Source organism: Entelurus aequoreus, linkage group LG04 (assembly GCF_033978785.1).
Source record: "Entelurus aequoreus isolate RoL-2023_Sb linkage group LG04, RoL_Eaeq_v1.1, whole genome shotgun sequence".
NCBI classification, from domain to species: Eukaryota; Metazoa; Chordata; class Actinopteri; order Syngnathiformes; family Syngnathidae; genus Entelurus; species Entelurus aequoreus.
Window position 1 is genome coordinate 60,267,464 of NC_084734.1, and position 16,541 is coordinate 60,284,004.

Sequence of the window (16,541 nt, forward strand, 5' to 3'; positions counted from 1 at the left end):
ATGATTATATTTCCTCCTCCTACTATTGTGGTAATAATTATATATCCTGCATACAAAGTACATGAAAACAGGTACGTTAAATGGATTGCACTTTATGTTTTGCTCATTGAAATGACACAATCTTCTGCGCAAGTGCTTAGTAGATCTGCTGTTTGTGCACAAACCTTTAATAGATCAGGCCTAAAATGTTTGTGTCTGTTGCGACCTTGTTTCACTTTTTTGGTCGCTGGAGGGCTAGGACTGGGTCCTCGTCTTCTGAACGATGCGCTTTTGACATTTTTGTTACTCCAGAGTGCTTTTAAGTGGGTTTAATATGTTACAAAATAAGGTGGCAAAAAAATAATTGGATCTGATGACAAACAGAAGTAATAACAAGATGAAATATAATGCCCAAATACAGCGGTAAACAAGGAATATGGCACCAAGATCTGTCTTCTCCTTATCCTCCCTCACAGGTGTATGTGCTCTCCTGAAATGCCTAGTTATGCACACACCCATTTGCGCACACATCCACCTATACCCGTGCGACTCACACCTCCTCGAAGCAAAAGACACACCCACACACACTGGTCCTCAAGCCCCTTATTCTGTCTCGTAGAGTGTCCTTCTATCTTACCTTTGTTGATTTGCTCTGCTCCATGTCTGGCTCTGATTATCCTCCACGCTGTTCGACCTCTCTGTCCGTCTTGGCTGTTTCTTCCCTGTAGTGGTCCTTCTCTGTGTGGCGACCTCTGGTCCAGGCATCGGTCCGGGTGACAGCCTCATCTTTGACCTCTGACCTTCCGCCGATGCCTTCTGGCTGAGTTTGGCCTTCGTTTTCTCTTTGTTCGGGCTGCAAGACAGACAGACATGACTTTCCTTTGTCCTTTTTCATGTGCAACACGTAAGGACATGGAGTTGCATGTCTCATTTTCTGAAAAAAAGTGATTTTTGCAAAATTGTGTATTTTTGGTCAATATTTTAAATCTATTTGTGGGAAATCCCCCCATTCCATCTTTTTTCTCAAATGTTTTTGTCCCTCAGAGTGAATATAACTCCGTAATAATTTTAGATATGTGATAATTAGTGTTGTCCCGATACCAATATTTTGGTACCGGTACCAACATTATTTCAATACTTTTCGGTACTTTTCTAAATAAAGGGGACCACAAAAAATTGCATTATTGGCTTTATTTTAACAAAAAATCTTACGGTACATTAAACATATGTTTCTTATTGCAAGTTTGTCCTTAAATAAAATAGTGGACCTACTAGACAACTTGTCTTTTATTAGTCTTTTATTAGTAAGTAAACAAAGATTCCTAAATTAGCTGCTGACGTATGCAGTAACATGTTGTGTCATTTTCCATTCTATTATTTTGTCAACATTATTAAGGACAAGTGGTAGAAAATGAATTATTAATATACTTATTAATTTACTGTTAATATCTGCTTACTTTCTCTTTTAACATGTTCTATCTACACCTCTGTTAAAATGTAATAATCACTTATTCTATTGTTTGATACTTTACATTAGTTTTGGATGATACCACAAATTTGGGTATCAATCCGATACCAAGTCGTTACAGGATCATATATCAGTCATATTCAAAGTCCTCGTGTGTCCAGGGACATATTTCATGAGTTTATACACATAATATGAATTTTAAAAAAAGGAGAGAAGATGTGATGCCAAAAAGTATCGACGTAATCATAGTATCGACTAGATACGCTACTGTACTTGGTATCATTACAGTGGATGTTAGGTGTAGATCCGCCAATGGCGTTTGTTTACATTTTGACGCCGGTGAGCTACGGTGTGTAGTGAATCATGTTTAGCTATTCCTCGTCCTACAGGGACGATACTTGTAAGAAACTTACTTTATTTGTCGCCATGGAGGCGAGGACTTTTCAGAGGCGGTATAGTACCGAATATGATTCATTAGTATCGCGGTACTATACTAATACCTGTATACCGTACAACCCTAGTGATGATAAAGCATAACAAAATACAGTACAGCATACACCTTGTGTAACTATGGAAGCAAAAGCTTCAAAAACACATGTGGGCAATGAGAGATGATGCATATGTTACAGAAGTGTATGTTGGTTAATCTAACTCTGACACCTTAAGCATATGTGCTACACATCGAGTTAACCCTGAGTTGTCAACTCAATGTCTACTGCTAATCTAAAGGTGTTACAAATGGATCATTTTTCCTTAGTGATGAGTACCTACACATTTTACAATTTAAGAAGTAAACAATACCAATGGAAGAGAGACGGGGAGGGTTATTGGAGCTGGACTAATACAATACCGTAGTTTTTATTGCAAAATCAGAGGAGAATGTTGACATTAAGTGGGGCCTAGGAGGATTTAAGTTTTTTAACACATAAATGTTATTACGGTACAAAGATGGATAATTGTTTTAAACATTGCTAAAACAATCATAAGGTCCATGCATTTTGGCGTGAGGTGGACATACGTAGTTGAAAATTAAATAACGCTAACAACACCGACGTGCAGAGACAAAAATGCTCTGTACCGATGATGTCGTTGTGGCTTGTGCAGCCCTTTGAGACACTTGTGATTTAGGGCTATATAAATAAACATTGATTGATTGATCGTAAAAGCAGCTTTTGTTAAATGTAGCTCTGTATCCATCTGAGAGTGTGCAGGTATACCTAAGGTTGTGATCGAGTGAATCTGTATAATATTTGTGATGTTTGTTTGTGTCAACAGACCACTACAGACTACTTAGACCTGCTCAGTGGCCTTGTGGTTAAAGTGTCCGCCCTGAGACTGGAAGGTCGTGAGTTCAAACCCCGGCTGAGTCATACCAAAGACTACAAAAATGGGACCCATTGCCTCCCTGCTTGGCACTCAGCATCAAGGGTTGAAATTGGGGGTTAAATCACCATATCATATCCGAGCGTGGCCACCGCTGCTGCTCATTGCTCCCCTCACCTCTCAGGGGGGGAACATGGGGATGGGTCAAATGCAGAGGATAATTTCACCACACCTAGTGTGTGGGTGAGACAATCTTTGGGACTTCAACTTTAACTTTTAACAACAAAATAGCGGTGACTTTCATCTTCAAGATATGTATTTATGTATATTTTCAGAAGACAAACTATGGTATGTTCAGAGGGGGTGGAGCGTGGTTTCATTTGCAATCTGGGAAGACCTCCAGAATGGAACATCTTGCAGACATACAAAGAAAGTAGGTTGTAAAAGGGACTGTGGAGCAAAATTTACACCAAAGCATATTCAATACTTTTTATCTCGCACCACGAGGAAGTGTTTTAAAATGGTAAATGGGTTATACTTGTAGAGCGCTTTTTCTATCTTCAAGGTACTCAAAGCGCTTTGACGCTATTTCCACATTCACCCATTCACACACACACATTCACTGTCAATCGGTGAGGGATGTCTTGTCTTGGTTTCTTCTGTCTTGTGAATTGCATGTTTTACTTTGAAAAGTAACTCCTCTCGTGTCAGATCACTTGCCCTTCTTTTTGTGTCATCAGTCTGACGTCATCCCTGACCCCTGATTGTTTCCACCTGTTTCCCATTACCCCCATGTGTCTTGTAAGCCCACGCCTCCCCTTGTTCTGTGCCAGATTGTCTCGAGTCTTCGTGCCTCTTTAGGATCCATGTCCATACCTTGCCTTGCCTCGTCCACTGTTTATATACCTTGATCCTGAATTCCTTCGTTCCTATTTTGAGTTTTCCTTTTCTCCTCCTCAGCAGAGTGATTTTTTTGTTATTTACTTTTTCAGCTGAAGTGTCGAATCTTTCATAGCCATTGTTTCTTCCTCCTGTTGGAGCGTTTTGTGTTAATAATACGTTTTATAGCATATACAGCGCCAATTATAGTTTGTCTTTGTTTTTGTGCTTTCCTCCTTTCGGAGTGATTTTCGGTTGTTCCTTTTTTTGGAACCTTTTTCGCCGACTAGTTTTGTTATTGTAGATATTGTATTACCCTGACTCTGGAGGTGAAAGGAAGCTGTCAAAATAAAAGCCTGTCGAAGTATTCCCTACTCTGCATCTGAGTCCTATCCTTTTGACCAAGCCTGACATTCACACACTGATGGCAGGAGCTGCCATGCAAGGCCCTAACCACGACCCATCAGGAGCAAGGGTGAAGTGTCTTGCTCAAGGACACAACGGACGTGACTAGGTTGGTAGAAGCTGGGGATGGAACCAGGAACCCTCAGGTTGCTGGCACGACCACGCCGTCCCTAGATTAAAATCATTGTAGGTCTCCTTGAGCGTACAATGGCGCATTACTGCAGCAGTCTAATTCAGGCTTTTAAAAAAAAACAAAAAAACATTTTGATGGTCTCAATTACAAAATAGTTTTTTTTTTTTACAAATCGCGGGTGGCCTTGGAACGTAACTTTCGCAAAAATTACAGATCTACATCCATCCATTCATCCATTTTCTACCGCTTGTCCCTTCCAGGGTCATGGGGGAGGGGTGCTGGAGCCTATCCCAGCTGCATTCTGACAAAAGGCAGGGTACACCCTGGACAAGTGGCCACCCCATCGCAGTTTGGATCTACAGTAACCCTTAAGTTGAGCGTTTTATAAATCTAAAATGACGCTTCCTGTTGCTCACCTAACATTTGGTGCTCTGTAAGACAAATACATGCAGTTCCTACCAGAATGTTCCCCTGGCATCTTTGTGCTCTGCTGTTGGCAACGTGGGAAGAATGGTGGTGCTGATGGACACGCAGGCTTTAATTTTGGCAGCAGAACCCACTCCTGCTGCTTCACTTCGCTGTGTGAAAGGCTCCTGAATTTTGGTGACAGAACCTGAGAGGTGGACCATGAGAGCAAAACGTTTACAGATCAACCTAAAGCATCTTAAGCAGCATCATTGAACACAGGCACTCTTACATAACTGGACATGTCTACCAACCTGTGGCATGGTGATCTTGCTGTGGGGTCACCAGAGGTTTGGTTTGAGCTTGGACTTTGTTCAACCAGCTGTCTAGCTGCCACTTGTCGGTGGAAGACGGCTCAGGCTACAGGATAAAACCCAACATTTTCATGAAAACTTATTTTTCAACTCATCATTTTATGAAGATCACATTTAAAACAATTAGAGATACATAACTACAATAGTGGGCATTGTGTGTGTTTCAAGTTATTGCATGTTTGAAACTAACCATGCGAGTTACAACAACACAATTTGATCATTGCATGTGTAACAATTAGAGTTGTGAATTTGAACAACACACGGTTTAATTATACTCCGATTCTTTTCAGGATCATGTCTTCATTCAAAACAACTTTTGACAATACATTAATTATTATATCAATTACAATAAAACCTTTTTAAAATGTGTTCCAAAAGTTCCTCTTGACTGCTGACGTATGACATATATGTGCAGCGAGAAAACGCAAAGACTGCCTAAAAGACTACAAATGTTTAATTGATTCCGAATTGTTATGAATAAATATCACATTTGGATGTGAATCGATCATTTTCTGGCACTTTTAATAACAATTCACAGCAATCTGCAGTACAGATACACTCAAGGCCAAAATATTAGGTACTGTACATTTGCTACAACCCTGACACTGTCAGAGAATAACTTATTTAATGATATGATAAATAAATGATAAATGGGTTGTACTTGTATAGCGCTTTTCTACCTTCAAGGTACTCAAAGCGCTTTGACACTATTTCCACATTTATAACATTTATATGTTAATTATTGTGGTTGTGGTTTGCAATTGCATCGAACTTTTGGCAACACGAAAAAGAGAAAATACAAGAAACAGCTCAGAGTTTTATGGGATTTAAAAATCTGTTCCAATGCAAACTATAACTGACATGACCTATGCGACAGTTGTGGACTTGTGTTGTTTTTTTCCCGTATGTGTGGTATTTTTGTGCCTGTCCAGCGCTCTTATTTTGTAATGTCCCTTCCCCTGTCTGCTACTGAGCGCTGGCTTCCACGCCTGTTCTTGGTTGCCAATCAGGCTCCCATTTATGCCTGCTCGGTCTTCCAGACAGGGTTGGATCATTGTCTCCTGTAAACTTTGTTCTTTGTGCACTGTGAGTGGCATTTTCCCTAAGACTACTTCTTTGTTTGAGCACTACCGAGCTGCACACGCTCTCATAGCGTTACCCGGTTAGTGTTTGTTGCTAAATTAATGTGTGCACTCCCTAGCTGCACTTACCTTTGTTATTAAATATTATTTCCCTTGCATTCTGACTGACATCTCTGCGTTTCAGGGGTCACGCCGCAAGCTACGCTTCCCCTCTCGTTACATCAACCCCAATTACAAACATATTTTTCCAATTATTATTTTCTCACTCTCTTTGTAATTGCAGAATATTTGATGCGTTTCATGTCTGGTGTGACATCAGCATTTGGTGGAGCCGTCAAAGTACAGTGGTACCTCTGTTTTTGTGCACCCTTCTTTGCATATGATTAAATTGTTTACGAATATTTTTGCCACATTAACAATATTTTTCGCATTAACAATATTTATTTAACAATATTTATTTTTGGAAAAATTGTGTCATGACAGTTTTGTACTTGTGTTTACCGTATTTTTCGGATTATAAATCGCATTTTTTTTCAGTTTGGCCGGGGGTGCGATTTATACTCTGGAGCGATTTATGTGTGAAATTATTAACAGATTACCGTAAAATCTCAAATAATATTATTTATCTCATTCACGTAAGAGATTTGGCGTATATCAGCAATCGTCACACGCACACGTCAACCAATAAAAATTTGGCGGGGGCGGGTCATGGCAGAAGTGCATTATGAAAAAAAAGATGCTACCTGCTACTACTTCCGTACCTATGAAAATTGATCATTTCAACATTGGCGGTAACTTATAAAAACTGAGAAGGGCTGAACAAAAATGGCACCGGAAAAGAAATCATATTCTGCAGGTTACAAGCTGGAAGTAGTGAAATATGCAGCAGAAAACGGCAATTGAGCAGCAGAAAAAAGTTTGTTGTAAGCGAGAAACTTGTAAGGGACTGGCGAAAAGCGGAGGCTACTCTTACTGAAATGAAGAAAACTAAAAAAGTTAATCGCGGGCTAAAAGCTAGGTGGCCACAGCTCGAGGAACGAATTCACAGAAGTTGGCAGAGTAGTTTAGAAGCGACACCGAGGAAGAAAATTTCATCGGATTTAGCGATTAGGAGTGACAGATTGTTTAGTAAACGTATAGCTTGTTCTATATGTTATAGTTATTTGAATGACTCATACCATAATATGTTACATTAACATACCAGGCACGTTCTCAGTTGGTTATTTATGCGTCATATAACGTACACTTATTCAGCCTGTTGTTCACTATTCTTTATTTATTTTAAATTGCCTTTCAAATGTCTATTCTTGGTGTTGGATTTTATCAAATAAATTTCCCCCAAAAATACGACTTATACTCTAGTGCGACTTATATATGTTTTTTTCCTTCTTTATTATGCATTTTCGACCGGTGCGACTTATACTCCGGAGCGACTTAAAATCGGAAAAATACGGTACTTTCTTTGTGCTTGGTGTTGTTTCTGTTCCAGCACTCTTGTTTTCATGTGTGCCTCTGTCACCTGGCCTTTACTGGCAATCAGGACACACTTGTGCTTCAGGTTGTTTTGTATGTCTGTCCTGTTCCTTGGTTGTTGCCACCTTGACAAGTGTACAACTTTTTGTGCACTTTCTATCTGCTAAGTTCTCATTCGCTCTCATCAAATACATTTTTACCTGCGCTACACCTGCTGCCTCTGCATCCTGGGGTCAAGCTTCAAGCTTCCCCTTGCACAAACCTGACAAATCGTTTCAGTTTTCCTACGATTCGGTTTTCGAGGTATAACCGTATATGAAAAATAATTGACTTCAACGCTGATTCAGTAAGTAATATTTTAGAATGACACGACCAGTCCAGATGGTGCCTCAGATACATCAACATGAGCGCACCATAACCCACACATGGTCACGCATTCGCTGTTAGAATGAAAACTGTCAATATGTATTGTTGTGTGTTTTGTAGCACATTGTTAACACACTGGCTTGTCACTGTACCTCAGGGGAGTTGGTGCGGGCGGCCTGGTTATACTCGCTGTCACTGGAGCTGCTCTCTGATTCGTCTGTGTCCGACTCCGAGCTGCTCTCCGATTCACTGCTGCTCCCCGATGCGCCACTTCAGAGGACACACGGGAGACAGATTTAATCTACATGTCACAGAGTCACAAAACAACAGACAGCGCTAAATTCAATAGGCGAGAACGATGCTCATTCAAGTTCTCTTGTCATCACTAACAGGGTCGCATCACACTTCACCCACTCATTCTCTCACAATGAACCACCTGCTCGGCGTATTCCCTCAGCTAAGACACAATTCAGGTTCAATTTGAACCAAAACGATGGTTTACTTCATTTGCTAAATGCTTTCCACACCAAAAAATACATCAATTGTTTATCTACCTTTTTTGCAATAATACAGTAATTAAATATGGTGCAGATGCATTATCAAGTTACTCAAAAATAGAAATTCAGCAAAGTCCAACTTGAAGCCAAGATTTAGTCTTGATCATTTATTATAACCTTATATGTCTTTGTCCATGTCACAAGATTCAAACTCAAGGTCACATTTGGCCAGCCACAAAAGCATACAAATATGTGTCAAAGTATTTAATCATTTTTGCAAAATGTGTTTAAATTTTGACAGAAAATAACTGCACTGAGGTTCTTCTTAACTCAATATTATTGGATGCAAAAACACATCCTAAGCTTGCTTTTGTCATTAGAAGCCTTTATGAAAAATTAACTGAACTTTAATATCTGCATGTCACCTTGACTTGTGTGTGCACAGCAATTTTTCCACCCGTTTTTTGCCACACGATATAATAATCATCAAATGATAGGGGCAATTGTGCAATAACATCAAGTGACGATCATACATTTACAGTTACAAGTGGCCGACTGAGGGCAGTCATAACTGCCATTTGGCCTACGATGAAAATGAGATTGTCACCCTGGTAGGTTGAACACCTGGCTTGCAATCCTCTGCTGGAATGCTGGGGGCTTTTTATGGAGATAAACTGAGTAAGCAACCACAACTCTCATTGACCAATTAGCTATTTTAACTGCCATTGTGGCGAGCAAATGATGGATGTTAAAGAGTTTAATTGGAACAGTCACCTAAAAATGGTGATCTGACATCAAAGAAGAATGCCTTTTTGAAGGCTTTACGGCAGCAATATTCAAACGGCGGCCAAATCCAGCCCAGGTTACTTTTAAAACTTGGGAGACAAACATTTTTGTAGCAAATTCCTAAAAACTTTAGAGTGCTCCTGTTGTACAGAGAAACTTGGACCACATTTCTTAGTGTTTGTTGTTTTTGTGTGTATACTTCTTGTGGGTTTTACTTTGTGCTTTAAACTGAATCTTGTATATTATTTACAATGACAATAAAGAAATCTTATATATATATATATATATATATATATATATATATATATATATATATATATATATATATATACACTACCGTTCAAAAGTTTGGGGTCACCCAAACAATTTTGTGTTTGAGCCTTCATTTCTAAGAACAAGAATAGACTGTGGAGTTTCAGATGAAAGTTCTCTTTTTCTGGCCATTTTGAGCGTTTAATTGACCCCACAAATGTGATGCTCCAGAAACTCAATCTGCTCAAAGGAAGGTCAGTTTTGTAGCTTCTGTAACGAGCTAAACTGTTTTCAGATGTGTGAACATGATTGCACAAGGGTTTTCTAATCATCCATTAGCCTTCTGAGCCAATGAGCAAACACATTGTACCATTAGAACACTGGAGTGATAGTTGCTGGAAATGGGCCTCTATACACCTATGTAGATATTGCACCAAAAACCAGACATTTGCAGCTAGAATAGTCATTTACCACATTAGCAATGTATAGAGTGTATTTCTTTAAAGTTAAGACTAGTTTAAAGTTATCTTCATTAAAAAGTACAGTGCTTTTTCTTCAAAAATAAGGACATTTCAATGTGACCCCAAACTTTTGAACGGTAGTGTATACATATATATATATATATATATATATATATATATATATATATATATATATATATATATATATATTGGCAGATCATTGCATTGACATTTTAAGCTTGCTAGCAAAGAACACTGGGCTCCAAACTTGTGATTTACATAACTGAGGCATTCCTCAAGGCACCCCTTTAAGTCCCTTCCCTTTTTAGCACTTATAAATGTTTTTCGCAATGTGATTTTAATAACTAAGGTGTTGCTATAGCTTGATTGTTTCAGAATCCCACAACCCCAACACCTCCACTAGAGGATTTAAGGACTTATTACAACAAATTCAATGTATGCATTTTGGTGTCATTTAATATGTTTGATGACGTTTGTTTATTTCACATTAAAATATATTTCTTATATGAAAACAACTTATTGCGCCTTGAGCCAGAGTAAGTGCAGCCTCTCTCCAATGTGTGCATCTTCGGCGCTAAAAAAAAGGGTTTTATTGTTCGTAGATGCACTGCAGGACTGCTTCTAAAATGCCCATAAAAAGTGGTACATGTCTCCTGTATGTTTGAAAATTTTGCAAAACGCAACAGGTAGGATGATAAAATAAACGTGAAGTAAACGAGATAGGCTTCATGGTGATGCCACATATAGTACACACAAAATACTCATTTAAATAAGGCGGTCTGCACCACTTTACAATTGCACATGCAGTGTTAGTAAATCGCACGCAACGCGCCCACTAATAGTACATTCTATTTTATAGATTGCACTTACTGTTTAGCGCTTGGTGTTTGGCTCTTAATAAATCAGACCCGAAGTGCCTTAAAAATATTGAAAAAGAGTAACAATCGATAATTAACATGAATATTGTTTTTCTTGCGCCTTCAGTTTTATATGGTTCCAATCTCCATAATTCTGGAAAAAAATAAGTGGGGATGAGACACTATGTCAGGGGTCCCCAAACTTTTTGACTCGGGGGCCGCATCGGGTTAAAAAAATTTGGCCGGGGAGCGGGCTGTATATATATATGTCATACTTGCCAACCCTCCCGTTTTTAGCGGGAGACTCCCGGTATTCAGCACCCCTCCCGATAACCTCCCGGCAGAAATGTTCTCCCGACAAACTCCCGGTATTCAGCCGGAGCTGGAGGGGGCAGCTCAATGCGGACAGGCCTGTTCTCACGTCTGCTTTCCCACAATATAAACAGCTTGCCTGCCCAATGACGTCATAACATCTACAGCTTTTAGAGAGTAGAGTGCACAACTGCGCACACAACAAGGAGACAAGCAGAAGAACGAGAAAGTTACAGACATGGCGACGCCGTCGACGAGCAAGATGAAGAAATACGCTTGCAAGTTCCAAAACGAATGGAAACAAGAATTTCAGTTCATCCAGGACAGTTCGCAGGGGAAGGGGTATGTATGTTGCCTGTACTTTTTGTAGAACAGACTTCTCCATTGAACACGGTGGCCGAAATGATATACTCATTCATGAACGGAGAAGTTAAACAGGACAATGCTGCCATCTACTGGATAGCCTCCGGAACACTGAAATTCAAGTATTTATTTTATTTATATGTATAATAAAATAAATACATATATATATATATATCTATCTATCTATCTATCTATCTATCTATCTATCTATCTATCTATCTATCTATCTATCTATCTATCTATCTATCTATCTATCTATCTATATATATATATATATATATATATATATATATATATATATATATATATATATATATATATATATATATATATATAGATATATATATAAATAAATAATGATAAATTCTAGCTGTAAATATACTCTCCTCTTAACCACGCCCCATCCAGACCACGCCCCCCCCCCACCTCCCGATATCGGAGGTCTCAAGGTTGGCAAGTATGATATATATATATATATATATATATATATATACATATATATATATATATATATATATATATATATATATATATATATATGCTAAATTAGCCCTATAGTGTGTGAATGTGAGTGTGAATGTTGTCTGTCTATCTGTGTTGGCCCTGTGATGAGGTGGCGACTTGTCCAGGGTGTATCCTGCCTTCCGCCCGAATGCAGCTGAGATATGCTCCAGCACTCCTGCGACCCCAAACGGGACAAGCGGTAGAACATGGATGGGATGGATGTATATATATATATTATTCCTCGCACACAAATTGACTGAAAGAGCGCGCGGCCCGACACTGCGGTGCGATGATGTCACGTTATTGATGAGAAAATGCATTTTTGGACAGTATGATTTGCCTGAGTGGCTAGGAGAGCCAGAGAGTAACAAATGGTAGAAAATGGATTAGAAAGGACAGACTTAATACAATAAAAATAAAATAAAAAAATACAAAAAACATTTTTTTTTTTTTTTTGGGTAACACTTTAGTATGGGGAACATATTCATTAATTAGTCGTTTATTTAAGTAACAAAGACTTAATTTAGAGTTATTTGGACACTAGGGGAACATATAAGCGTTAAGGTTAGGGTTAGGGTTACTAATAAGCAATAATTCTGAGGTTATTGAGGGAAGACTCTTAGTTACTGGCTTAATGGTTGTGTAATAAGGCCATACAGAATAAGGCATACTTAATAATGACTAATTAAGAGCCAATATGTTACTAATTTGCATGTTAATAAGCAACTAATTAATGTTGAATATGTGTTCCCCATACTAAAGTGTTACCTTTTTTTTTACTTGGAACTTCCCGCGGGCCAGATTTTTGGACGCAGGTGGGCCGTGTCTGGCCCACGGGCCGCAGTTTGCGAACCACTGCACTATGTAGTTGGCTAAAGCAAAACAAAAAAGCATTCATAACAAAATATAATCACACATCCAGAGATAATTGCCGAAAATCAGTCTTTAGAAACCAGTTCAATTATCTTTACCAGTGCTTTCACTGGTTCATCTTGCCTCCCCAGTCTTCTGAAAATGGTCTCCTAGAGGCTACATACCCACTCGACACAACTTAAGAACACTTAAACACAGAAAAACACAAGCTCACACAAATAGCCAAAGTGTGTACTTCTTGTGCTGTTTGTGTCAGTGTGTGTGTCATTTCAGTTCAAGGCTGCCGTCACAGCAGGCACCAATCTGTGTGAGCAGTCAAGCAGCAAATCCATCAACTGTTCCTCAGGCAACACACGCACACACACACACACACACACACACACACACACACACACACACACACACACACACACACACACACACACACACACACACACACACACACACACACACACACACACACACACACACACACACACACACACACACACACACACACACACACGCATGCATAATGATTTCTTCTATCATTTCTCATCTCTTCTCGTTGTCTCTCCCCTCCTGTCTTTCTCTTTCAATTTCAATTAATTTTTCTCTGAGTTTGCTCTCAGAGCGTCACATGGTGTTTAACTCATTGAGTTGTTCCCAACTGATGAGTCGAAGCCCAATTTTTTTCTTATTTGAATTTTGAGCCCAAAACAGCTGAATGGAGTTTAAGATGACATAAAATCTCTACATTACATTTGTTGTGTGTGCTTATTCACTCATTATTACTATACAAGAATGAGAATTCCGTCAAATTTAAATGACAATTCTGTTTTTGCTCTATATATTTGAATTTTGGGTAACACTTTAGTATGGGGAACATATTAATTAGTTGCTTATTAAAGTAACAAAGACTTAATTTAGAGTTATTTGGACACTAGGGGAACATATAAGGGTTAGGGTTATTGATAAGCAATAATTCTGAGGTTATTGAGGGAAGACTCTTAGTTAATGGCTTACTGGTTCTATAATAAGGCCATGAAGAATAAGGAATTAATAAGTACTTAATAATGACTAATTAAGAGCCAATATGTTACTAATTTGCATGTTAATAAGCAACTAATTAATGGTGAATATGTGTTCCCCATACTAATACTGATACCATTTCCATGATCACTAGTGGTAATGGTGTGGCTATGTATGTGTGTAGTGTGCATATGTATGTATATATCTATAATTTATGTACATACAAGTTCATTTGTACATAGAGTGAACAGGTAGTTCTAGCTCAGAGTAATTTATGATTTAAAGAAAAGGGGTGGGATTAAATAAGTGTAAACTTCTTCTCACTCCTTTTCAAATATGTAAAAAAAAAAATAAAATAAAAAAAAGAAAGTCCAATGCTCATTTGTTTTCGTTTTTTATTCTCCATTGTTTTCATTTTGTTATAATGGCTGTCAAGGCTATAGCACTGTATTGGATCAGGTTTGCTCTTGTTTTTATGCATATTTGAAAGAAAAATATATCAATCAATCAATCAATCAATCAATCAATCAAAAGTGTTACCGATTTTTTATTTTTTATTTTAATCTGTTTTAGGGCATTATATATATATATATATATATATATATATATATATATATATATATATATATATATATATATATATATATATATATATATATATATATATATATATATATATATACAGTGTATATATATATATATATATATATATATATATATATATATATATATATACAGTGTGTATATATATATATATATATATATATATATATATATATATATATATATATATATATATATATATATACAGTGTATATATATATATATATATATATATATATATATATATATATATATATATATACAGTGTGTATATATATATATATATATATATATATATATATATATATATATATATATATAGTATTGTAGATACTGTGGTATTGTGGTTTTGAAATTAAAGTCTTCCCAATAATGCAGTGATGTGTGACGGCATCAAACGAAAACTTGGTGGATGTAGATTTTTTCATTTTTTTTTCATCAGTTTTGCCTTGGTCAGTCTGAAAGAACTACACCTCTCAAAATCCTCTGCGCAGTGCGAAACCGGCAAGATTGGGAGGCGTGCAACACCTTAAAGCGGAGAAAAGAGGAAGCATGCGGGAGAAGTGTGTTCGTAGTAGATACAAGGAAGTGTTTTTTTAAGACATATCATGAACATTTCTTTAAAATCTGCCCGTAGCTTTTTGAGTTATGTAGCTAACAGACAAAAAAAACCCTGGTAAAAACCATAACCTCTTTGGCGTAGGTAATTAAGTCTGCGTACTGCTAAGCAAAGCGGGCCATCTTTGTCTCGAGCGTTTCTAAACCCACACAGAGCGGAGGGAAACTGTCCGGTGGGAGCACAGACACTGCACACCGCAGGAAATACGAGTAAAACGAGAAGCCACTTGATAAACCATCACTCTGGATATATATTTGAAGCCAACAATGCTGATCATCAATTTGTGAGGTATCTACATGATTAAAAGTAAAATTGTCAGTAAACTTTTCTAAAAAAACCCAGAATTTTCCAAATTGATATAAAAAAGTGTCCACTGTAGAGGACACTGCTTCTCAGAAAGTAAAAGTTGAAAGACACTAAACTGAACATTATTGTTTTACACTTGCTACACTGGATGTTTACTCGTTAGTAAACCCTTTATCAGGTAACGGCTGTATTCGGAAGATTTGTAGTGACTGGCATGAGTTGTGGTGAGTTGTGTGTGTTGTTACAGCAAGTTACCTAAATGATGGCAGTGATACGGCGGATGTGTTTGTCCTTGACCACAAGCAGGTCATTACAATATTGTAATGTCGGAAGGACTTGACGCTAAACATCCCAGCAAGCGTCCCTAGTTCTTAGAATTACATGATTATCAACAGTGTTCATTTATCCCCCATACTACTATAGCTGCCTTGTGCGTGTGTATTTACCCATGTTCTCTGTTATGGTTGTAGTGTTTATTTCTTTACGACACAAGTTAGATTATGTTGAGTAATGACTTGCCTGCATTTTCCAGTATTCTGTTAATGGGGAACTGCACTTTCTTTAAATTGTTCCTATCGTCCACAATCATTATGAGAAACAAGAAGACAAAGAAACGTTTTGGTTTTTTTCGCTTTCTAATATATACAATCGGCTTGTTCTAGGTGGCTAGCAATGCAGCTAACGGAAGCAATCATTTCTACCTCTAAATCATTTTAAAAATGCCAGGCCAGCCTAGAGCGCATTCCAATGCGCCCTCATCTGTGCGCTCTGCTGATTGCGCCTCCAAGAGCGCACCTGCGCGTGTCAGTCCTGCTGCAGTCAATCACCGGCAATCAACACACCTGACGTTGAGCAGAGGTCCTGCCTTCAAAAGCCTGCACAACCTGTTATCCTGGGCCAGAACGTAATCTTCTATTCGTGTACACAAATCCCCGTTCCTGCGTGACAAGCTGTGCGTCTCATCTTCCTTGTTTGTTCCCCTCTGGATTCCGGACTGCCTCCCTCGATCCTCGACCTCCCGCTTGGACACGGACCTTTTGACGCCTCGCAATACTCCCGACAACCTGCCTGTCTCACAGATATTCGAGCCTGTCTTTTCCCCTCCAGGACTTCTGCCTCTCGCTCAACACACAACAATTAATTCCCACACTTAGTCACACACCATACACACTCTTGGATTTTGTCACAC

The 16,541-nt window shown here is 38.2% G+C and overlaps 2 protein-coding genes across 2 annotated transcripts in view; both read right to left on the reverse strand.

Annotated features, from left to right (window-relative positions):
* Nucleotides 1-16,541, reverse strand: part of LOC133648886 (m7GpppX diphosphatase-like) — a 375,169-nt gene that overhangs the window by 113,641 nt on the left and 244,987 nt on the right. The window lies entirely within an intron of this gene.
* Nucleotides 1-16,541, reverse strand: part of LOC133648887 (AF4/FMR2 family member 2-like) — a 380,782-nt gene that overhangs the window by 54,615 nt on the left and 309,626 nt on the right. Inside the window, 4 exon segments of the mRNA XM_062045401.1 lie at nt 617-832; nt 4,647-4,800; nt 4,907-5,012; nt 8,040-8,157. Of these exon segments, the coding sequence (XP_061901385.1) occupies nt 617-832; nt 4,647-4,800; nt 4,907-5,012; nt 8,040-8,157 (594 nt within the window).